Source organism: Mustela lutreola, chromosome 8 (genome assembly GCF_030435805.1).
Source record: "Mustela lutreola isolate mMusLut2 chromosome 8, mMusLut2.pri, whole genome shotgun sequence".
NCBI lineage: Eukaryota > Metazoa > Chordata > Mammalia > Carnivora > Mustelidae > Mustela > Mustela lutreola.
This window is the reverse complement of record NC_081297.1, coordinates 33,994,129-34,019,865: the sequence shown is the minus strand read 5'-3', so window position 1 is coordinate 34,019,865 and position 25,737 is coordinate 33,994,129. Positions and strand designations below refer to the sequence as shown.

At 40.6% G+C, this 25,737-nt stretch overlaps 1 protein-coding gene across 4 annotated transcripts in view; it reads right to left on the bottom strand.

Moving 5' to 3' along the window:
- The window catches only part of CCNY (cyclin Y), a 328,449-nt gene that overhangs the window by 44,213 nt on the left and 258,499 nt on the right, over nucleotides 1–25,737 (bottom strand). For all 4 annotated transcript variants that reach the window (XM_059184275.1, XM_059184277.1, XM_059184276.1 and 1 more), the window contains 2 exons: nucleotides 21,019–21,053; nucleotides 344–444 (listed from right to left, as the gene is read on the bottom strand). In XM_059184275.1, the coding sequence (XP_059040258.1) occupies nucleotides 344–444; nucleotides 21,019–21,053 (136 nt within the window). The remainder of the gene's footprint in view (nucleotides 1–343; nucleotides 445–21,018; nucleotides 21,054–25,737) is intronic.

Genomic DNA, 25,737 nt, shown 5'->3' with positions numbered 1-25,737 from the left:
TGGGACCGCAAAAGCCCCTCTTTATTTCAAAGGTAAAATGTTAGTAGAGTTATTCCAGGATGGCTTTAATAAAAAGTGGGGAGGCAGAAATCAAATACATGTTCTCATCTACATTTAAAATAATTTTTAAATCTGGTCTTTTATGCAAATGGTAATATACACAAATATTTTGGACACCCCACATTTTAACTACCAAAATCACTTTTTAAACAGATATCCTCAATAGTCAAAGGCCTGTCCTCCAGCCCAGTCTTACCACTTCTAGACCCCACAACCAACCAGTTAGCTGTCAGGTTAAGGAACAGAAAAAAGCATTCAGTCAAGCAAAAATGTGTATACCCACCATTTAATTGTATACTTGAGGTTTGGTTGACTGACTGTGCTATCATCTAGGAAAATAGTGGAGCAGGAGCTGTATTTCCTCGCTATTTGTCCTGGAGGATGCTAGAAAACAATGGCAACAAGACAGGACAATTAAATGGGACTCACAATTCTTCCAGGAAACATCATTCCCTTAAACTTGATATCAGACCACAGAAGGAAAATGTTTTAGCAAGAAATATCAATACCACCATCAAGAACAGTACAAAAACACTTTCTTTGTACAGTGAAATCCCTTGTTCTTCTACATGTAAAAGTCACCACCACCATTGCTAGTCCCAAACCTCCTTCACTAGGAGAACAGTACTCTCTTACAAGCAAGCACCGATGAATGTGTTGCAAAATCCACAAAAATCACCTAACCCTGAGGCCCGTGTGAAACAATCAGTACACTGCTCATTACATCAGTGAAAGTGCCTAATCAAGGCAGCATCCTGGTTTTATGCATCGAGATCAAGGCAAAGACCCATTGATACCCATTTTCTTTATTCCTGAGTGCGGCTGATTTGGAGGTCATGGAAAATGCAACCAATGTAAATTTAGATCTTCTGGTTTATCAGCTTGACTTCAGGAGGTGAAGTTATAAAGAAAAAAGTATTTCTTGTTAGGGGTGAAACATATTTTAAAGAAGATTATTGGACACTTTTGAAAATACAACCAATGGATGGCCTTCAGGTAGTGTCTGTTCCAACTTATGACTGGTTCTTTCACAAATGTATAAACTTTGAGCTCTTTGAAGCACCTCAGCACTGAAAACTACTTCTGAAACATACTGGTAAAGAAAAGAGAATTTAAATTATACACTGATGATATTCTAATTGAATACTAAGTAGATTTTTGCCAATATGTGGGCGATGTGATTAGTAGACATTACTCCAGATAGTTCTTATTCAAAAGCAAGTTAGGGGGGAAAAAAATCGAATCACCCAAACAAGTTTCCATTTGCCTGGTGCTGTGTTGACAGCCTAAGAGGCATTTTCAGCAACTGATGCAAATAATCCCTTTAGTGCTAATAAAACTGCCTGCCTCGAGTGCCCACCCGCAACAAATTCCCGTGTCCACACTTTACAAATGTAAAGGAAGCCTCAAAGCTAATCACAGATCAAATGAAAATTTACTTCATTTTTAATAAAGTTTCCTCTGTAATAAAATTATGAAAATATGCAATACCCTGAGAAATGTAAAACCCATGTATAAACAGAATCTCCCCTCAAAACTAAGTAAATGGCAGGCAAGTCGCTATTTCAAGTATCCAGTTCATCAGATCACAGCTAGAGGGCACTGCACTACTGAAACATTATAGCCTTCCCTAGCACTGGTTTATAAATAGCATGTGGGTCAGAAGGAAATAACCAAAGTCAGGAAGGAAATTCAGTTCTCAGGCTTTCCTTCTTAAGCTTACACCCTTTTGTGCCTGGGTAAGAAAAGGGCACAAAGAAAACTCGCAAAGTTGAAGTTACAGTTTGAATGTCAATTTTATGATGGCATTTTCACATCTATCAAATTACAACATTCTCATTACAGTAATCCAAAGGCACTAAAAATAATTTTTTCTCTTCTTAACCTCTTATAGCAATCATATTTAAGTCACATAAAACACATCAAAAACTCAGAACATAAGACAGCTATTAATACAGGCAGCAAGCTTTTAAAGGTCTTAGGAAATTTTTCCTCACCGGTTTAAAATCTACTACAAAACAAAATCTCAACAGGTATTCCATTTAACACAAAAATTCTGTAATCAACTGGTATGTTAATGAATTTTTAGAGACACAGGATAACTTTAGATACAACCCCAACAATGAAGCAAAAGTACAATGAGAATTCACTTCTGTTTCGTGTGGTTTCAACTATTCCTTCTGACACATATTTCTCAGGATTAAAACGTGATGGGAACTGCAAAGAGTAAGTAGTTACTCTAAGAAAACTTGAGCACGGGTGTCAAGGAGAGGAGATGAGAGGCGCACGCAGGTGAACATAATCTACCCCCCTTCAATCTAGAAACTCCTGTGAGCCTGTTGGCAGGCACACCCCTGGCACACACAGTCCCTAAGGGTCAGAGGGTTCATTGGACAGGAGTCCCACAGAGCGCAACAGCCTCCTGGCACTCAGGGCTAGTGTGCAGAACCCTACAGTTTGCCAGGGGAACACCAACTAAGCTTTCAAACTCTGTAACAATGTCTAACTTGAAGACAAAGCCTCAGTATTGAGTTACCAAGAGATTTGCAGTTGCAGGATGCCTCATCACTCTGAAATACCATTTGGGTGTGAAGTCACTTGTTGAATGTCAGGACCACAAGATTCAGAGAACGTGTACTTCTCTGGATCCAAAACCCGTGTCACTAAAAAGCTCAAATTAAAAAAGCTCAAATAAATCCATGTCACTAAAAAAATCAAAGAATCCTGCAGCAGAAAAGCTCTGGACTCTGGGGTTGCTCTCCTGTTCTGGGTTCTGTTTTGAACTGTTCTGTGTAGCAGCAGGAAGGCTGAGCCAGCCCAGGCACCAGCACATGCTGATGCACGGCACCAGTGTGTGTCCAGCAACACAGACAGCGGGAAACATCGGCGATGCCTCTGAAACAACAGACACATGTACTTCACTGAAACGTGTGTTCTCATGTGTTCAGTATTTTGAATGAGCGCATGGTGCACCAGATATATGGTTCTCGGTTTCAGTATTATCTAACATAATACCACATTAATTTAGTCATCCCATGATTCTGAAAAGTCCATATGCTTGGACATGTGTATGTTTGGATATATGAAATCTTCCAATTAGGCTCCAGTCTTTGCTCATAAGTTACACAGCCATACGATGCCCTGGGGAAGAGCTGTCAAGAAGACAGGTGAATCAGACTCAGCCAGAACTCACGCCATGAGCTGGCGCGTCACTTAGCCTCCCTCTCTGCACTTCCACTTCCCTGTCTGTGAGACAGAGATGAAGATGCAGATCCTACCTCCCAGGGGCATAATGAGGAGGAAATGAGGTCATATTTATAATGTGCTCAGAACATGGCCAGTGCATGAGAAGCATTACATCAGTCCCTGTTAAATAAGAACATTAAATATGTCCAGAAAAGTGATGGGAATGCTTTTTTGTGCTAATGTCTGTAACATACTAGAAATACACAGAACAAAATACCTAAGACAATGTTTTACTGGAAATGGAAGGGCACAACAGTTTCGTTGGCTGGCTCAGATAGATGGTACCAAGAAGGCCAGTCTTATTACAGTGACATTACAGTAGATACTGTATGTCAAGCATAAACTGTGTGGAGGGGGAGCAGAGAACAGTCCAATTAGTGAAAAGCCCAATTACATACTGCAAGGAAATAAATGCTCTAAACTATTATTCAAAATATTTTCAGAAAATAAAAATTTTTATCTTTGTAATGTGTATATTTTACAAATTACAAATAGTGTATCTTTTACAAAGTAATAAATACGTGGCATAAAGCCTTAGAACTGGAGTGAAGATCATCTAGTCCACCTATTAACATAACGTCCACAATATAAAATAACCTATTATTTACAGCCAGACCCACTAACACACAATTGTTGGACCGTGTATTTAAGAAGATTTTATTGAAGAGTTATCATGTGTCCCAAATAATGAGATCATTCCTTTCTGTGATTCCAATTAGATGTCTGTCAGATACAAAAATATGTAAATATACACTCACATATGCACACAGGCACACAAAATCCAAGTGCAGGACAAAGAAAAATGGGGTACAGGGATAAGACCACCACTGGACCCCAACTATCCCAACCCCCACCTTCCCAGGTCCTCTGTCAGCGCCTCACTCTGAGCTCCCGCAGGCAGCATGCACTGCAAAGAACTGAGAGGCCATGAGGCAGTATCCGCTCACTTTACTCCTTCCTCCCTGCCAAACACCTACACGCACTGCCCTCCTCACCCCCAGTGGAAGACCTACCATTCTCCAGGCCAGGGCTAGTAAATGACTCCACCTCTTCAAATTTTCTAGAACTTGGCTCACACTCCACATGCAACACCCATTCACAAAGACCCCCCAGCTGCTATTGCAATGAGGGCTTTCCAGCCTGAGTGCTCTCCTAGTGTCCTTCTATCTTTCTGGCTACCTAGTCCCTTTTTGTGGACTCCAATTCTCTCAACTCCCTGGAAGGTGATAGTCTTTTCTTCCCCCTGTACACTCTCTCCCCAGGGGGTCCTCCTGTAGCCCCATTAGTTCAACTTCCTTCTGCTCTCCTTTGAGTCCCAAATCTCTCTTCCTTGGCCCAACCCCTCTTCTGAGTTCTCCACCTAAATGTTCCTCATAGACACCTCAAATGACAAACGAATCTCTTTTTCCATTCAATTATAATGACTTAAAACCAGAAATCCACAAATATTCTTAAATATTTTATCTTTCCTTTGGTCTCCTTGCATTGATTCCACCTCCTAAATACATTTCAAAAGCATTTGCCTCTACATCCCTCCAGCCACTAACTGGTATATATGAATGGCCTCCATCACTTCTCACCCACATTACCATTGAAGCCATCCTGTCTCTAGGCTCATTCCTCTCCAACCAGTCTTCCTCTGATGTTGTGATCTTTCTACAAAGCAAATCAGATCATGTCCCCTCCCTGCTTAAATGATTCGGAGATTCTCCATTGCAGGGAGGGGACATTTGTTGTCTCTTCATGTCCCCAGGTCACCACTCACTTCTTCCTTCCACATACACTACACTTAGATATAATTAAATGGTGACATGATGACAATAACAACAACAACTTTTATTTAATAGCCATTAAATAAAAGCCAGTAGTATTCTGGATACTTTACATGTGTCCATTTACAGCTCACAAACACCTAGCAAGGCAGGCAGGATTCTCATTTTATAGGTAAGTCAAAGGAGGTCAGAGAAATTAAGTAATGTTTCCAAGGTCAAATGTAAGACACCAGAATTCACATTTGTGAACAAATCTGCCTGACTCCAAAGTCCATGCTTTCCTACCAACACCAGAAAGGAGAGTGCCATGTATTAAGAAGCTGGCAAACAGGCAAACAAGCTTGGCGAACAGCCAAGGGCTCTTGCCATTGGACAGAGAAATAATAATGACACACTCAGGACAAACTGCTGTGAGACAGTGACTGGCAAAACAAAGGGGCCAAAGTCCTAGCTCTCTTGTGGTCCTGCTGGGAACTAATGTGTACGAGATACTCCAGTACAGGTGAAGCGAGAGTATGGCTGGAGTCTGAAAGCCTTGAGTTCAGGATGTAGCTCTGTCACTCATTAGTTATGTAAACTTGGGCAAGGTAGTTAAGTAGGATGATGACACGTCCTGGCTTCCTGGGGGACAGTCCGAGTTTGCCCCTGTTGTCTTGAGTAACCAATAACCGCGTCCCTTTTCACATTTAAGAGTCCTAGTTTGGGCAATAAATTTTAGGGTCACCATATGCTTTACTTCCCCTATCTTCAATGCCTTCATCTGTAAAATAAGCAGAGCTGACCCACCCCTCATCATTGTGCTGTGAGGGCTATCCCAGGGTAACACGTGGGTGCTGACCACATGGACATGCTCAATGAGTATTATTAAGTCACTTAATAACACTTGGCCTCTGTGTTTTAACTTCCCATTTTCAATGGTTGGACAAGATTGACCTACTATTTCTTAGGGTTTGTTAGGATCTAATAAAAATAAAGCATTAGAAAATATGAGGTAATATCATTAGAGGAAAAAAGTTGTAAAAGTTTGGAAACCAAATCAAATCTCCAAAAATGAACATTCCCTTGTTTTTTTAAAACCATGACCTTCACTGAGAAAGCTAGTTTCCCAGAGCACAGAGAAATGAACTTTGCTCTAGTATTCCTTTATTACAATTAACTAAAGGTCTGATGGGTGCAAAATACATGTGGGAAGAACACAGAACAGATGGGAAAAGGGCACTACCACCACCTGAACACTCATGATGTGTAGACAGTCCCAAGACCATGAAGGCAGGGTGTGGTAGTTCCCTCATTAAATGAAGAAAGTATTTTTGTCCAAGTCACACAGCCAATATGGAGTGGACACAAGGACATTCTTGCAACACCTAAGTCCATACAAACCCCCTTATCCAAGTGGGCAGAAGCACTTACAGCTGAGAGGAGGGCCACGAGAAAGGAGAACTCTACTAGCATCCTTCCAATACCACAAGAGGCCTCAGAAACACAATGACAAAAGAACAGAACAAACAAAAGGAAGACCCCTCATCTTTGATCTCAAGGTATTGACAAACTAATATTCATGGAAAGAAAAAGGGAGACTGAACAGCTTTTAGCAGGATCAATTTTTTAGAGCAGGAAAAGACTACAAGTTCTCAAAGACTAAAAGGAAAAGCAAACATCCATGGAATTAAGAACAGAAGCAGACAAAATCATTAATTTATGAAGGCAGAAAATAAACCAACATTGGATTTCAAGAATAAAAACTGGGCAAATGCCAGCACTGAGGTCAAATCTTGCTCTACTGTGGGTCATGCATGCTGTCGCTACAAAATAATTACATTCACATTGTACTTCAATCCCCGGTCAAAGCTTGGTTTTATTATGGCTCAGTGTACCAACTCTCAATGAGAAGTACCTTTTGTCATTAAATTTCTGGCTGCAAGCAAAATCCAGAAATATAATCTTTTAGGCCCGACACCACCTGAGGTGGAAAGATTTCCCTGATAGCACTGAAGGCATGTGGTGCTGCCCCGGGCCTCGCAGTCCCTCAGGAGGCTTTTGCACAGCAACTGGCATAGGGTGTATTTTTTGCCGCCTGAGTTCCTTCTGCAGCTACAAACGAAACAAGGGGTTCATTTCTGAAATAACATTTTTCTATTACTTCATTTCTTAAATGCAATGGTGTATACAGTCCACACTACATTTTCTGGGGTAGGGTGGGGGTGGGAAATGAGCATATCCCAAAATGCTAGGCGTAAAGTAGGGTGGATGTTTATCCAATGTAGGTCTTAACATTTTTTATTTACAGAAAGACTCAAAAATGGGTTAGACTTGGGGCACCCGAGTGGCTCAGTTGTTAAGTGTCTGCCTTCGGCACAGATCATGATTCCAGGGTCCTGGGATCTAGCCCCGTGTTGGGCTCCCTGCTCAGGGGGAAGCCTGCTTCTCCCTCTCCTGCTTGCCCTGCTGTGTTCCTTTTCTCACTTGCTCTCTATGTCAAATAAATACAAATCTTTAAAAAAGGTTAGACTTGTCTGAGTATATAAGAAATTCAAGCTTCCTTCCTAGTTCATTTGAGTTCACTCTTCTACACAATTAGGAAACTGTTGCAGAAGCTCCAATATGCACAATGCAAATGTTTAAGAGCCCACACATATCCTATCTCCACTGCCATTCATAACTATCCTGCGAGACAATTCTGGGAGGTAAGCAATAGCACTCCTTTTTTGGGTGACAGAATCAAAGCACTGTACCAAGTCATACAGGAACCAGGCATCACGAAGTGGCACTGTGTCAGAACACTTAGACTTCAGAACACTTAGACTTCAGGCCACCTAACTCCTAATAAAGTGTTCTTGCTACACCAACCTGTTCTGAAGCATCGTCTGTTCAAAATTCCTAATGAATGCAGTTATAGTCATACTGGTAAAAATGTTTCTGGTTCCAGAAGGTGATTTCTTCTCTTGGGAAAAGTTTAAAAAATAAAAGAAGGAAGTAAAGAAAAAAAGAGTTGCGATTTGAAGAAAAAAGTAAGAGTTGCAATATATTTTTTATAAAAGGAGAAAACAGTTAAAAACCAAAAGCAAGAAAATTGTTGATCAGAGTTTAAAACTGAAGTCATAGGACTGCAGCCACAATATGAAAAGCCAAAGACCAACTACTCTGAAAAACAGTTCGGCAATTCCTCAAAATGTTAAATATAGAATGGTCATATATCCCAGCAATTCTACTCCAAGGTATATGCCCAAGAGAAATGAAAATACATGTGCACACAAAAACTTGTACAAGAATGTCCATAGCAGCATTATTCCTAATAGCAAAAAGGTGGAAACCACTCAAATGTCCATCAACAGATGAACAGATAGATAAAATATGGCCTAGCCATATGATGAAACAGTATTTGCCATAAAAAGGAACAGATTTCTAACATAAACTAAGTCAATATGGATACACCCTGAAAACATGCTAAAGAAAGAAGTCTGTCACAAAAGGCTACATAATGTAGGATGAGATTTATATGAAATTTCCAGAAGAGACAAATCTGGAGAGGCAGGAAGCAGAGTAGTGGTTGCCAGGAGCTGAGGGGAGATGAAGAACAGAGAATGACTGCTAATGAATACAAGGTTTCTTTTTGGGGTAATGAGTACATTCTAAAAATTGACTGTGGTAATGGTTGTACAACTTTATGAATATACTAAAAACCATTAAATTGTATACTTTAACAGGGTGAATTTTGTGATATGTAAATTATATCTCAATAAAGGTTTTTTTAATATATTTTTCATAGAAGGAAAAAATAGTTAAAAACCAAAAGCAAGAAAACACCTGGTGGAATGGACCAGAACTGGAAATTAAAATATCAGCAGAAATGATTTCTAAACGTCTCTTTGCTATTTGCTGAATGGGCCAGTGAGAAGCACTGATGTCCAACAACAAGAAGTACATATGACGTCTAGATCTGGGTTTCTAATGGTCTTGTCACCACAGTGGGGAAAAAAAAAAAAAAATCAGGGCTCCCTGGAGAAATGGCTGATTTCAGGGCTGATCCAAGGAGGTACAAGGTGAGCCTGAAATATCTTAGTGTGCCAAAAAGCAAGAGAGTGCTTTTAAAAAAAAAAAAAAAAGCTGGAGCATGCCACAAGAACACAGAGCCAGTTTGAAAAGACTGCCACTAGACAAATCAAGGGAAATGTGAGCATCAAAATAATTAAGGACAGGAATGGCTATAAATCACTGAAAAACCAGGAATCCAGAATTCTACACTAAAGATGGATGGATGGTAGAATGGGTGGATGGGAAGAAAGTGGGAAGAAAGGGTTCCCCTGAGAGCAAAATGATGACTGCCACATGGGAAGGAAGCAATGGAGCTGGAAAATCAGCATTCTGCAACCAAAATATAAAGACTGGTTCGAGCAAGAATGATCAACAGATGCTAAATCTGGGGTTGGAGATAGGCAACAGGATATCTGTACGGCCCAAAGACTGCTTATTGGTTGGCAGGGGGAAGGCATTAGGTACTGGGTAGAGAATCTGGACAACACCTGGCAGGGTGATCAAAATCAACATCACCACTGAAGCCAGAAGGATATCGTGTCTCCAGATTTGAAACACTAAGAAGCGCAAGGGAGCATTCCATGAAGAATTCTGGCTGCAAATGCTTTCCTAAGTCCTTCACTCAAATCCAAAATGAGAAGCATTTTCTTTAAAAAACAAAAACAAAAACAAAAACTGGGGCACCTAGGTGGCCTAATCAGTTAAGCATCTGACTCCTGGTTTCAGCTCAGGTCATGAACTCACGGGTCAGGTCATGAGACTGAGCCCTGTGTTGGGCTCTAGGCTGAGTGGAGAGTCTGCTGGAAGCTTCCCTCCCTCTAGCCCCTCCTGAAATAAATAAATAAATAAACCTTTAAAACAAACAAACAGAGTCAAGATGGCGGAGAAGTAGCAAGCTGAGACTGCTTCAGCTAGCCGGAGATCAGCTAGATAGCTTATCTAAAGATTGCAAACACCTGAAAATCCATCGGCAGATCGAAGAGAAGAAGAACAGCAATTCTGGAAACAGAAAAACAACCACTTTCTGAAAGGTAGGACCGGCGGAGAAGTGAATCCAAAGCGACGGGAAGATAGACCCCGGGGGGAGGGGCCGGCTCCCGGCAAGCGGCGGAGCAACCGCGCACAAAATCAGGACTTTTAAAAGTCTGTTCCGCGGAGGGACATCGCTCCAGAGGCTAAACCGGAGCGAAGCCCACGCGGGGTCAGCGTGGCCTCAGGTCCCGCAGGGTCACAGAAGGATCGGGGGTGTCTGAGTGTCGCAGAGCTTGCGGGTATTGGAACGGGAAAGCCGGCTACAGAGACAGAGCCGACAGTAAGCTCGCAGCTCCGTGTTACCTTGAACCGGTCGCAGGCTCGGTGAGCTCGGAGCGCAGCCGGAGGTCAGGCAGACGGGAGTAACTGGGCGCTGTTCTCTGAGGGCGCACTGAGGAGTGGGGCCCTGGGCTCTCGGCTCCTCCGGGCCGGAGACCAGGAGGCCGCCATTTGTATTCCCGTCCTCTGGAACTCTACGGAAAGCGCTCAGGGAACAAAAGCTCCTGAAAGCAAACCCGAGCGGATTACTCACCCCGGCCCCGGGTAAGGGCGGTGTAATTCCGCCTGGGGCAAAGACACTTGAAAATCACTACAACAGGCCCCTCCCCCAGAAGATCAACAAGAAATCCAGCCGAGACCAAGCTCACCTACCAAGGAGTGCGGTTTCAATACCAAGGAGAGCAGCAGAATTCCAGAGGAGGAGAAAGCCAAGCACGGAACTCATGGCTTTCTTCCTGTGATTTTTTTTAGTCTTGCAGTTAATTTAATTTTTTCTTTTTCATTTTTTTTTTTTTTCTTTTTCTCGCCTTCGGGTAAAATTTTTTTTTTTTTTTTAACTGTTACCTTTTTCTTTTTTAACGATTTTTTACTAGTTTATCTAATATATATATATATTTTTTTACATTTTTCTTAGGTGTTTTCTTTTTTAAAAAAAATTCTTTTCTTTTTTTTTTTTTTTTTTTTTCTTTTTTCTTTCTTCCTTTTTGAACCTCTTTTTATCCCCTTTCTCCCCACTCACGATTTTGGATCTCTTCTAATTTGGCTAAAGCATATTTTCCTGGGGTTGTTGCCACCCTTTTAGTATTTTACTTGCCCCTTCATTTACTCTTATCTGGACAAAATGACAAGACGTAAAAATTCACCACAAAAAAAAGAACAAGAGGCAGTACCGAAGGCTAGGGACCTAATCAATACAGACATCGGTAATATGTCAGATCTAGAGTTCAGAATGACAATTCTCAAGGTTCTAGCCGGGCTCGAAAAAGGCATGGAAGATATTAGAGAAACCCTCTCGAGAGATATAAAAGCCCTTTCTGGAGAAATAAAAGAACTAAAATCTAACCAAGTTGAAATCAAAAAAGCTATTAATGAGGTGCAATCAAAAATGGAGGCTCTCACTGCTAGGATAAATGAGGCAGAAGAAAGAATTAGTGATATAGAAGACCAAATGACAGAGAATAAAGAAGCTGATCAAAAGAGGGACAAACAGCTACTGGACCACGAGGGGAGAATTCGAGAAATAAGTGACACCATAAGACGAAACAACATTAGAATAATTGGGATTCCAGAAGAAGAAGAAAGTGAGAGGGGAGCAGAAGGTATACTGGAGAGAATTATTGGGGAGAATTTCCCCAATATGGCAAAGGGAACAAGCATCAAAATTCAGGAGGTTCAGAGAATGCCCCTCAAAATAAATAAGAATAGGCCCACACCCCGTCACATAATAGTAAAATTTACAAGTCTCAATGACAAAGAGAAAATCCTGAAAGCAGCCCGGGAAAAGAAGTCTGTAACATACAATGGTAAAAATATTAGATTGGCAGCTGACTTATCCACAGAGACCTGGCAGGCCAGAAAGAGCTGGCATGATATTTTCAGAGCACTAAACGAGAAAAACATGCAGCCAAGAATACTATATCCAGCTAGGCTATCATTGAAAATAGAAGGAGAGATTAAAAGCTTCCAGGACAAACAACAACTGAAAGAATTTGCAAATACCAAACCAGCTCTACAGGAAATATTGAAAGGGGTCCTCTAAGCAAAGAGAGAGCCTACAAGTGGTAGATCAGAAAGGAACAGAGACCATATACAGTAACAGTCACCTTACAGGCAATACAATGGCACTAAATTCATATCTCTCAATAGTTACCCTGAATGTGAATGGGCTAAATGCCCCTGTCAAAAGACACAGGGTATCAGAATGGATAAAAAAACAAAACCCATCTATATGTTGCCTCCAAGAAACACATTTTAAGCCCGAAGACACCTCCAGATTTAAAGTGAGGGGGTGGGGGACGCCTGGGTAGCTCAGTTGGTTAAAGTGAGGGGGTGGAAAAGAATTTACCATGCTAATGGACATCAGAAGAAAGCAGGAGTGGCAATCCTTATATCAGATCAATTAGATTTTAAGCCAAAGACTGTAATAAGAGATGAGGAAGGACACTATATCATACTCAAAGGGTCTGTCCAACAAGAAGATTTAACAATCTTAAATATCTATGCCCCCAACGTGGGAGCAGCCAACTATATAAACCAATTAATAACAAAATCAAAGAAACACATAAACAACAATACAATAATAGTAGGGGACTTTAATATTCCCCTCACTGAAATGGACAGGTCATCCAAGCAAAAGATCAGCAAGGAAATAAAGGCCTTAAATGACACACTGGACCAGATGGACATCACAGATATATTCAGAATATTTCATCCCAAAGCAACAGAATACACATTCTTCTCTAGTGCACATGGTACATTCTCCAGAATAGATCACATCCTCGGTCCTAAATCAGGACTCAACCGGTATCAAAAGATTGGGATCATTCCCTGCATATTTTCAGACCACAATGCTCTAAAGCTAGAACTCAACCACAAAAGGAAGTTTGGAAAGAACCCAAATACATGGAGACTAAACAGTATCCTTCTAAAGAATGAATGGGTCAACCGGGAAATTAAAGAAGAATTGAAAAAAATCATGGAAACAAATGATAATGAAAATACAACGGTTCAAAATCTGTGGGACACAACAAAGGCAGTCCTGAGAGGAAAATATATAGCGGTACAAGCCTTTCTCAAGAAACAAGAAAGGTCTCAGGTACACAACCTAACCCTACACCTAAAGGAGCTGGAGAAGGAACAAGAAAGAAACCCTAAGCCCAGCAGGAGAAGAGAAATCATAAAGATCAGAGCAGAAATCAATGAAATAGAAACCAAAAAAACAATAGAACAAATCAACGAAACTAGGAGCTGGTTCTTTGAAAGAATTAATAAAATTGATAAACCCCTGGCCCGACTTATCAAAAAGAAAAGAGAAAGGACCCAAATAAATAAAATCATGAATGAAAGAGGAGAGATCACAACTAACACCAAGGAAATACAAACTATTATAAGAACATACTATGAGCAACTCTACGGCAATAAATTTGACAATCTGGAAGAAATGGATGCATTCCTAGAAACATATAAACTACCACAACTGAACCATGAAGAAATAGAAAGCCTGAACAGACCCATAACCAGTAAGGAGATTGAAACAGTCATTAAAAATCTCCAAACAAACAAAAGCCCAGGGCCAGACGGCTTCCCGGGGGAATTCTACCAAACATTTAAAGAAGAACTAATTCCTATTCTCCTGAAACTGTTCCAAAAAATAGAAATGGAAGGAAAACTTCCAAACTCATTTTATGAGGCCAGCATCACCTTGATCCCAAAACCAGACAAGGATCCCACCAAAAAAGAGAGCTATAGACCGATATCCTTGATGAACACAGATGCGAAAATACTCAACAAAATACTAGCCAATCGGATTCAACAGTACATTAAAAAGATTATTCACCACGACCAAGTGGGATTTATTCCAGGGCTGCAAGGTTGGTTCAACATCCGCAAATCAGTCAATGTGATACAACACATCAATAAAAGTAAGAACAAGAACCATATGATACTCTCAATAGATGCTGAAAAAGCATTTGACAAAGTACAACATCCCTTCCTGATCAAAACTCTTCAAAGTGTAGGGATAGAGGGCACATACCTCAATATCATCAAAGCCATCTATGAAAAACCCACCGCAAATATCATTCTCAATGGAGAAAAACTGAAAGCTTTTCCGCTAAGGTCAGGAACACGGCAGGGATGTCCATTATCACCACTGCTATTCAACATCGTACTAGAGGTCCTAGCCTCAGCAATCAGACAACAAAAGGAAATTAAAGGCATCCAAATCGGCAAAGAAGAAGTCAAATTATCACTCTTCGCAGATGATATGATACTATATGTGGAAAACCCAAAAGACTCCACTCCAAAACTGCTAGAACTTATACAGGAATTCAGTAAAGTGTCAGGATATAAAATCAATGCACAGAAATCAGTTGCATTTCTCTACACCAACAGCAAGACAGAAGAAAGAGATATTAAGGAGTCAATCCCATTTACAATTGCATCCAAAACCATAAGATACCTAGGAATAAACCTAACCAAAGAGACACAGAATCTATACTCAGAAAACTATAAAGTACTCATGAAAGAAATTGAGGAAGACACAAAGAAATGGAAAAATGTTCCATGCTCCTGGATTGGAAGAATAAATATTGTGAAAATGTCTATGCTACCTAAAGCAATCTACACATTTAATGCAATTCCTATCAAAGTACCATCCATCTTTTTCAAAGAAATGGAACAAATAATTCTAAAATTTATATGGAACCAGAAAAGACCTCGAATAGCCAAAGGGATATTGAAAAAGAAAGCCAACGTTGGTGGCATCACAATTCCGGACTTCAAGCTCTATTACAAAGCTGTCATCATCAAGACAGCATGGTACTGGCACAAAAACAGACACATAGATCAATGGAACAGAATAGAGAGCCCAGAAATAGACCCTCAACTCTATGGTCAACTAATCTTCGACAAAGCAGGAAAGAATGTCCAATGGAAAAAAGACAGCCTTTTCAATAAATGGTGCTGGGAAAATTGGACAGCCACATGCAGAAAAATGAAATTGGACCATTTCCTTACACCACACACAAAAATAGACTCAAAATGGATGAAGGACCTCAATGTACGAAAGGAATCCATCAAAATCCTTGAGGAGAACACGGGCAGCAACCTCTTCGACCTCTGCCGCAGCAACATCTTCCTAGGAACAACGCAAAAGGCAAGGGAAGCAAGGGAAAAAATGAACTACTGGGATTTCATCAAGATCAAAAGCTTTTGCACAGCAAAGGAAACAGTTAACAAAATCAAAAGACAACTGACAGAATGGGAGAAGATATTTGCAAACGACATATCAGATAAAGGACTAGTGTCCAGAATCTATAAAGAACTTAGCAAACTCAACACCCAAAGAACAAATAATCCAATCAAGAAATGGGCAGAAGACATGAACAGACATTTCTGCAAAGAAGACATCCAGATGGCCAACAGACACATGAAAAAGTGCTCCATATCACTTGGCATCAGGGAAATACAAATCAAAACCACAATGAGATATCACCTCACACCAGTCAGAATGGCTAAAATCAACAAGTCAGGAAATGACAGATGCTGGCGAGGATGCGGAGAAAGGGGAACCCTCCTACACTGTTGGTGGGAATGCAAGCTGGTGCAGCCACTCTGGAAAACAGCATGGAGGTTCCTCAAAATGTTGAAAATAGAACTGCCCTATGACCCAGCAATTGCACTATTGGGTATTTACCCTAAAGATACAAATGTAGTGATCCAAAGGGACACATGCACCCGAATGTTTATAGCAGCAATGTCCACAATAGCCAAACTATGGAAAGAACCTAGATGTCCATCAACAGATGAATGGATCAAGAAGATGTGGTATATATACACAATGGAATACTATGCAGCCATCAAAAGAAATGAAATCTTGCCATTTGCAACAACATGGATGGAACTAGAGCGTATCATGCTTAGCGAAATAAGTCAAGCAGAGAAAGACAACTATCATATGATCTCCCTGATATGAGGAAGTGGTGATGCAACATGGAGGCTTAAGTGGGTAGAAGAATAAATGAAACAAGATGGGATTGGGAGGGAGACAAACCATAAGTGACTCTTAATCTCACAAAACAAACTGAGGGTTGCCGGGGGGAGGGGGTTGGGGAGAAGGGGGTGGGATTATGGACATTGGGGAGGGTATGTGATTTGGTGAGTGCTGTGAAGTGTGTAAACCTGGTGATTCACAGACCTGGGGATAAAAATATATGTATATAAAAAATATATGTTTATAAAAAATAAAAAATAAAAAAAAAAAAAAAAAAACAAACAAACAAACAAACAAAAAACACCAGGCCCTATATTCTTCAACAATGTCAGTGTTATGGAAGACAAAGAAAGGCTGAGGATCTCTCCAGATTAAAGGACACTGAGAGGGCATACCCACTAAATGCCATGCGCGGATCCTGGATTGAAAGCAGTACCAGAGAAAAACATGCTACACAGGACATTATGAGGCCACTTAACACAGTTGGATTATGGACAGTAATAAGTATAATAACTAATAAAAAGAATTTTGCAAATGTTAAATTCTTGATTTTGATAACAATATTGTAGTTATACAGAGAATAGCCTCATTCTTAGGAAATACACAGTAGAGTAGTAAGGATGTAAAGGGAATGATGTACTCCCTAACAATTCAGAAGAAAATACACAGGCTAATGATCAGAGGATGGGCAGAAAGTGAAAAAACACTGGCTTAAAAGTGGTAAATCTAGGTAAAGGGTATATAGGAATTTGTTGTACTATTATTATTACAACTTTTTTAAGTCTGAAATTTTTCTAGAAAAAGTTAAATATATACATGTGTAAAAAGTTCCATGTTTATATGACTATACATGTAACACATATAACTTTATGTAACATACATATATATAACAATGTTTATATAAAGTAGAAGAACAGACTGTAACGCAGAGATGCTGGGGTGGGAGCCTCTGCTTAAACGGTAAGGGGCAAGACAGTCTGCTTCTTAAAGGGCTTTTCTGGCCAACTCCATACTCTTTCTCAGCCTTCTGTTTTTTCTTTGCTTTCTCTACTCTAGAAACTCCTAAGTGAGGTGGTAAAATTAAAAATGAGGTTAAGAGCAAAACGTGAAAAATAAAATGGCAGTAGTAAAGTGGGTGCCTGTCCAGCTTACATAAGGAACAGCTATGTCCCATCTACCCTTAGTAAATGACAACAAAGGAACTGGGAAGTCACAGACTGAAATCATGTAAGAACAGCTCCTTCCACCCCTACAGGAGTGTCTAAACAATGTGAAAAACAGGCAGCCATGGTCAAGAATTTGTGCTGGCTTCTTCACAGATGAGATCTTAACAGCATATACAAAAGACCAGGGTTTCAAACAGGGCAACCCCCAACCAACATTATTGCCCTGAATTTTCTAGGACAAATCCTAACACTGGTTCAGTGACTCCTTCACTTGCATGTCTTAACAAGGACAATATAGTTCTCAAAATGACCTGTGAAGGCACGAGAGAAGCAGTTTCACCTGTTGGTTATCCTGTATTTGCAGACCCCATCACATTTTACCAGCCACCCTTTATTTGTGCACGTAATGAGTGGCCGAATGAAGAAAGGGAAGGGTGGGTGAGGAGGAAATAGGAAAGAAACAAGTGTTTCATAGACATAACCAAGACACTGAGGACCTGACACCTTGTACCAACTTCTCATCTGTATCAACATTATCAGTGTGCACACCATTATCATTTCTTGATACTCTTAAAAAAAAAAAAAAAAACAGATAAAATAACAAAGTGTGTCCCCTCTTTCAATATCCTGTGTCAAGCAGAGTGAGTGTGTGAGAACCAGAGTTAAATAAGGTTCCCTTAGTGAACTGTGAAAATCCTATATGCTTGTATTACTACAACTTTCCTATAAATTTCAAATTATTTCAAAATATAGGTTGGATCTTTTGATCTTCCTGAACTTTTAAAATCTTACTGAGATTAAAATCTTACTGAAGCTTTCTTCACACTGTCCAAGCATATTGTATTGATGCTAACATAGCATTTACTCAATAAATTTGTGTCCTATTATGAGCAAATTTCCCAAAGACACAAAGCAAGTTTTAGAATTTTTAAAATTTCAGTCCCTGGATCAAACTCATTCGTCATTCTTGGACTTTTATGGCTTAACAGATGGAGACTATAATGGAATAGACACTGTTAGAGAAGGTATCTACTCCTATCCCACTCAACGCTAGATGGCAGAAATCAACTCAGAATTTAACTATTTAAGAAGACCATCAACTCTCTATACAGCAGTATCCCCAAACAAAGCTGAGGAGAATGTATTCCACCCTGATCTTTACAATTATGAAAACACTGTATCCAAAATTAAAATACCAGAAAGACTTTCATCGGTTTTGGTACTGAACTTGGAAAATTAAACAGAATTTATCTATATCCCAAGAGGCAGTAATAGTAGTAACATTGACATATTTATATGGTGTTAACAGTTAGTTTGCAAATCACCTTCTTTTCCATTATAACATTTGAGTCAGGTAGGCCAGGAATTATGCCCTATGTTCTATAAGACAGGAGAACTGTGACTTCCAGAGTTTTTCAAGGTCCCCAAATCATGAGGTGCTTGAGAAAATCCTTTTGGCTCTAAGTCCAGCTAACAGTGTGACTACTGCTCAACTGGCATCATCCTCTGAGAAACATACAGGATGAGAGCTAAGAGGGAGTTCTGGTGCCAGACCACCTGATTCCCAATCCTGGGTCCACTATTAATTTGGCTAACTTCTTTGTGCCTCACTTTCCTCAACCATAAAATGGAAATCATAAATTGTACCTGCCCAGAATGGTTACTAAGTAGGTTCAATCAATTAGAACAGACCCTGGCAGAAACATGGTAAAGTACTCAAGAGACATGGTAAAGTACTCAGTTGCTGCTCCTGATCTGTCTAGTGCTCTAACTTGTAACTCCCCAGTGCCTCAAAACCTGAAAAGCACAGTTGGTTTATTAGCCCAATTGAATCTGCAGTAATTTCGCTCAAATTATATTCCAGTTGGTTGGAATGGCACATTCCAATGGCTCTTCCCAGCACAGCCAGAACCAATATGCTATTTGGCAACGAGGTCTGTTCACGAACTGAAGGGTCATGCTGTTACACAGTCATCTGTTACGGAAGACAGCACGGAGATGTTCTCTATGTAGGAACAAGCAGAAAGAGCAGATTTCAACAACTGTCTAATCCATATTCTCAGTCCAAGAGATATGTACTCAGTGTGTGCCAGGACTGTACACAACACAAAGTGCAAGGTTAGGTGGGAAAAATTATACAAGCACTTCTGCACGTTAGCACGAGGAGAGTACATCTCTATCTCATTAAGCACAATCACAACAGCTGGCACGGACGAACTCCTAACCTCCTCTTTCTTCAAAATGCCTTTACTAGAGCTGCAATGAGCAGGAAAGGTAAGCTGTCTGCAGTTTCAGCTCTTCTCTCTTCCTTGCAAGTTCCTCATCAGATGTGCTAATGGGTCAGAAAGTACGCTAGTATCCCGCAAAGAAATGAAAAGTAAGGATTTATAAAATTAGCTCAAATCACTCAAATTTTTATGTCTAGGTATATACTGTCTTTTAAAATAAGGTGTATGTTTTTCTTGCAACATAAATTTTAATTTCACAGATGCTGTATACAGTGATGCTTCAGAATTTGAGATGGCCAGGGAAGAGGTCATAAATGGTTCAAGAATACAATAAAAACTAAAGAACCCTCTCTCTGGCCCTTCACACACCGTACAGGCATGTATATACTGACTCTGCCTAAGAAGATACTACCTATCTCCTAAGGGCCAAGCATGGAGCCCCTTTGAGAGTGTGGGTCCGGCTTCTGAATTTCTTTTCAGTTGCATTTTGTCCAGATTTCCAAAGGGCAGGGAAGGCAATATTATAGCTTTAGGTCTCTTCAACACAGCTTCAGTGCCAAATATTTCAAAATCCACAAATACTTAAAGGCAGACAGTCTAGAAATTCTCAGAAAAACCCCTGTAAGGTCAAATACATCATTCTTCTTTTCAATATGAGAATTTATAGCATACTTATTTTGGCAATTCACCTACTTCATCCTTCCATACCTCACGGAGACAGTTTTCTTTCCTAAATGAAGAGGCATACATTGAGAGGGAGAGCAAAGTGGCAGGTCTCCACACTCCTGAGGCGTGCCAGCTGGGGTGCCACGGGGTGGGGAGGTGTTGGTGGGAGGGCAGACAGAGCAGAGATGGAGCCAGCCAGCTGTCCCCGTTGCTCAAGGAAGAACAGCAAAGTATCTCCAAGAGACACTTTATGCCCAGCCAGCAGGGAATACAGACACTGCTTAGAACAGGCCAAAAGCCTAGAGCTGAATTTTTCAAATTCTTTTAAAACTAAAGTGTTATCAAGTTTATTCTTTTCATGAGCACCCAAAGAACAAAGAGACTCTACTGGACCTATAAATACCAATTAAAGAGAAACAAGAGTGTGTGGAGGCAGATAGCCTCACGGAAACAAGTATGGGTTTATTCAAATAGAAGTGAACTACAAGGAGAAAAACAGTAATTTGGGGGTGGGGAAGGAGAAGGCAAGAATGAGAATTTAAAAGTGGCTTTCATTTGGACCTGTAGTGTGTGCTGTGGTACTGTTCACACACACCTTCCCAAGAACAGGAGCAGTGTGGGTTTTCTGGGAAAAACACTTCAGACAGTGGAAATACCAAGCCACGCTTGTCCAATTACAAACCAAACTGAGCATAAGTACATCACAGCATTCTTCACATTCTTCCATGTCTTGACAAAATAAGTGAACCAACTGTACCTACTCCAGACATGGTGATTACATAGTATCATCATTATGGAGAACACAAGGAGACAGCTTCACTTACATGGTTAATGAAGAGACTCTTGCGTTTTTCTCTCACTGTGAAAACAAAAGATGCAACAGAAGTGTTACACACCTGCATGCCAACCCCCTGCAGGACGGGGCCTCTGGCGTCATGGCCCCATCCTTTCACCAACCAATGCCCCAGATGCTCCATTACCATATTTAAGACTACAGGAGCTGCACAAGTGAGGATATAAACTTGGCAAACAGAGCAAAATACACACCCACTTAAGTACGGCACCCTAACAAAACAACTGCCCCCGCGATTAACGGAGTGTTAACAGCTTTCCAATAACTAAAAAGTACATTACATAGTGATTTCATAGAACTTGTATGCATCCATTAATTTAGAATAATAAGACTATTTATTTCTAACCCCACCTGCCCCACAAAGGGATGGGTGAAATAGAAAAATATAACAATATATTAATTTATTGACATTGAAATATAAAAAAATAACAATAACACCTGCAACCACATGAAGACATAAGACAGGTAATGTACATCAGAAGTGTTATTCACTGCAGAAACCGATTATGCTCCAGGCTGGGTGCTAATGAATAAAACCAGGCTTCTGCTGTCCAGGAGCCCTTCCAGGGGGGCATCTGCTGTACCTTCTCCCGCTCATGAAGGCTGGTAGGCCTCACAATAAAAAATACTGCCCTGTCTACGATTTCTCCTACTACTGTCTGCATCACGGCTCAGCCTCTCCCACACCATGTTTCCCAAAACAGGTGTCCTTAGCCCCAAAGACGTAGGAGAGTGACAGGGAACCCAGAGCATTATTGAAATACCCTAATATCATTGAGTTTTGCCTCTTTTTTCCTGAACACTCATTTATGAGGGTACATACTAGTCAGCTGACACATTTATTGAGTAGGTCACTGTAGAAGATATGAAGAATAGGTTTCCTTCAAGGAGATGACATCCTCGGTCCCGGGAATCACTAATGCTACCTCAGGGTATCCTAAACATACAAACGCATAAAAATCGAGCTCATCTGAGGAGGACTTCTTTTCTCCGCAGTCCATGACCCAAGGCAGATTCAATAGTTTTCAAAAGCCCTCCAGCTGATCTGACTGAGGGGCTAGGGAAACCGTTTTCCTAAGTTTATGTTCTGTTCTTCAATTCACAAGGAAACATTTTGCTTTTCCTTAGAAGTTGTATCATCTCTGGAATGAAAGCTGCCCCTCTTGCTATCTCAGAGATGGTTGAGGTACAAAGCAAAAACCAGCCTGAGGATACTGCTGAGAGACAGTGCCTTGACCTGGTCATCAGATGGATTCAGCTGCAAGTCACATGCACTGCACACAGACTGGGGGGCTGCTTAGCCACACTGGAGGCCAGACCAGCACCCAGCACCCAGACCAAGGCACATAAAACAGCAGCATACTGTGTCTGCTGTTCACACTGTGGAGGCTGCAAGATTTCTTTTGACGTAATTCCAAATAAGCATCATCCACATGTGAACCACAACAAAGAAAAATGAGGGTCTGGCAGAAGCACTGGGTTTGAACTTCCTGGCATACGTAGTTTGTGTGCATGTATTCTATGCAAGTGTGTGTGCACATGTGCATCTTTTCCTTAAATTAATTCAATACTGAATTATCATGCATCTATTCAAGGTTGCTCGACCACATGGGGGTACGATGACATTTCCATGCTGGTTTCCCATTGCCTGAAGGGATCTGGAAACACTTTCTACACAGGCAGCAGACCTCACAGGATTTCTAGCAAATTCTAGAACATCCCAGAAATAGGTTTGTGCAGAGGCTTTGTGTCTCCCAATTATGGGAACTGCCTCCAAGGTCACCTTAATGCCCCATATCACCCAACCTCCAACAGATAAAATATATCCATGCCTCAAAGAATATTAAAAGTTCTTATATATGGGTACTACCAAAAAATTAAACATTATTCAAAACTAGAAGGAGAGGATTGAAAATCAGAGTTTTCAATAGTATGGACTGAAAGCTTTAATAAGAAAGTTTATAATAAAAAAATAAAAACAAACCACCCTAAACAAGTATACTATGCTTGTACCTCTCCTACAAAACTAAGTCTCAGGGGAAAATCAGGCCATTTCCATGAAGCCCACTGGTTCCAATTAAAGAGTAAAAAACAAAATTCCCTAAGACATTATAAAATACCTAAGGATAAGGTATCCAAATCTATTTCAGAATATCTTGGGCACTCACTGTTTTTATACAGTGAGTACCTCTACCTTATCCTATTTCACTTAAATCAACTGAGTCTGCTGATTCTAATCTGAAATCTGGGTTCATGGGATTATTTTGTATTCTTTATTATTGTGTAATGACACTCCTAAGCAGGCCTTTGTCTACAATAGTATCTGAAAGGCCTTTCCACACACACATCCCTATGACTGACTTCCTTGTGGAGTGTCTCCTGAATCCCCAAACCAACTGCCAGTCCTGACACAAACAAAACCAATTCCCAACATCCATGCTTATACAGGTGACCCTGACCGTAACTGCCTGGATCCAAGTAGATACCCATTCCTAACCAGGTGAATTCTCTCTCTTAGGAATCTGGAGATGCTAGTTCCTCATTGCTAGCACCTCATCTGAAGATACGGGGTGGGTGGGATGAAGTGCATCTCCTTCTCTGCAGAAAACAGTTAACACAGGTCTGACTACCATCCCTGAAATGGCCTGTTTGCAAGGGAGGCCCTAAGCTGATGTCTGGGAATATGGATTTGGGGAGGGCTCCTACCATTCCCTAACCAATAAAAGTGGCTCACTGTACTTACATTGTGCAAACAATACAAGTTTATGCTAAACACCTGCTTCCCTCCTGGGAATCTAATTTTGGCACACATTGGCAGAGGCTGCCTACTTAACCAATCCTCAGTGAAAATCCTGGGCTCTGGGTCTCTAAGGAGCTTCCCTGGCTGGCGCATATCACGGACTGTTGCTGGGGAAACTTAGTGCATCCTGCATGATTCTAACTGGAGAAGACTCTTGGAAGCCTGTGCCTGGTTTCCTCTGGACTTCACCCATGCACCTTTTCATCGTACTGATTTTGCTTTGTATGTATTCTTTGTAATAAGCCACAGCCATCAATACGACTATATTTTGAGGGCTATCGCTCCTCCTGCTTAGTCATCACCCCCGGGCAGGGGAGGGAGGCTATCTTGAGGATCTCCAACGAAGCTGCCATGCAGAGAAGAATGGAGGGCAGGAGGGTGAGGAGGAGAAGGCAGGTGCTTCCTTATTCCTAATGGCTTTTAGTCCTTACTTCCAATAACTTAATAAGGTTTCTCAGATACCCTGGTGTCCTTACAACTAATTATTCCTTTTCCCCTAAGCTAGTAGGAACCAAGACTAAGACAGTTCCAGAGGAGAAAAAAAGTAGGTGGAATCTCTTACACTAATACCAAAAAAGATGAATTATATTGCTTAAATCTAAATCTGTCTTTAAAATAAATTTGAAACTACTGAGGCCATTAGTCAGCTCTGAAATTCAAATGGCTTTTAACCGTTTTGTTATATGTAATAGAATAAGCAATATACCAATTCATTTCTGATATTAGTTTAATCATTTTTAAACCTGGATATTTTGTGTTCTAATAACATATCAATCAAATTTCTCTGGAGTTTTCAGAGCTTCTATATTAATTGAGTGACTAATAGGTTTTGCTTTGTTGGGAAAACAGACAATAAGTTGATGTGGATCATACATCTCACTCTCCTGGAAAAGGAATAAGAGCTCTCTCTCCTTGGGATCCCATTCATGATGGTTTGGTAAAAGAATTTTTAATTAGCTATTGAAATAACTCCATAATGACTGAAACAGAGAATGTATTTAAGGCTTTAAAAATAAGCCATCTAAAATGAACAAAAAAACACTACTGTTAATATTAAGTCTTCTCCAGATAAAATGAGAAAATGGCAGTGTTCGCCATCTGAGGAAACCAAAATTTCACTTAGGTTGCCACATGACATCCCCTTATCACAATGTCATAGAAGCAAAATTTCTTTACTTTTTAAAAATACAACTATCTAAAAAAAACAACAACAAAATCAAGCAACCTGCCTAATTACTGAGGATTTGTTAACAATCTAAATGCAATTACAGCTAACCTCTTTTACAGACAGGCATTTAAAAAATTATCTTGGTTTCCCCTGTTCCGTCTCTAAAATAGACCTTCCAATGATTGGCATCAGTCACTATCTGACACAAAATGAGAGAACTAAATAAGTCCTAAAACAGGCAATCCAACATCCTTCCTTTGAAAATGAGGAAGCAGGGGTGCCTGGGTGGTTCAATAGGTTAAAGCCTCTGCCTTCAGCTCAGGTCATGATGCCAGGGTCCTGGGATCCAGCCCTGCATCAGCAGGGAGCCTGCTTCCTCCTCTCTCTGCCTGCCTCTCTGCATACTTGTGATCTCTGTCAAATAAATAAATAAAATCTTTTTTTAAAAAAATGTTAAAATGAGGAAGTAGCCCATGTAGTCCCAGGCAAGGAGTGACCAGAATGGGGAAGACTGGGGATGGCTTGCCAGGTTTCCCAGACTCCATCCTCTGCTCTAGCCTCCCTCCAAGGGCAGTGTGGCCGCTGCCTGGAACCTGCATGAGAAGAATTCCATCTGACAACAGATAATTAGGATCCAGTATGAACAGAGCTTAGCTGCTCCACAAAGAAAACCTACTTAGCTTATTAATTACTCTGGATATGAAGGACTGGCAGGCCATTCA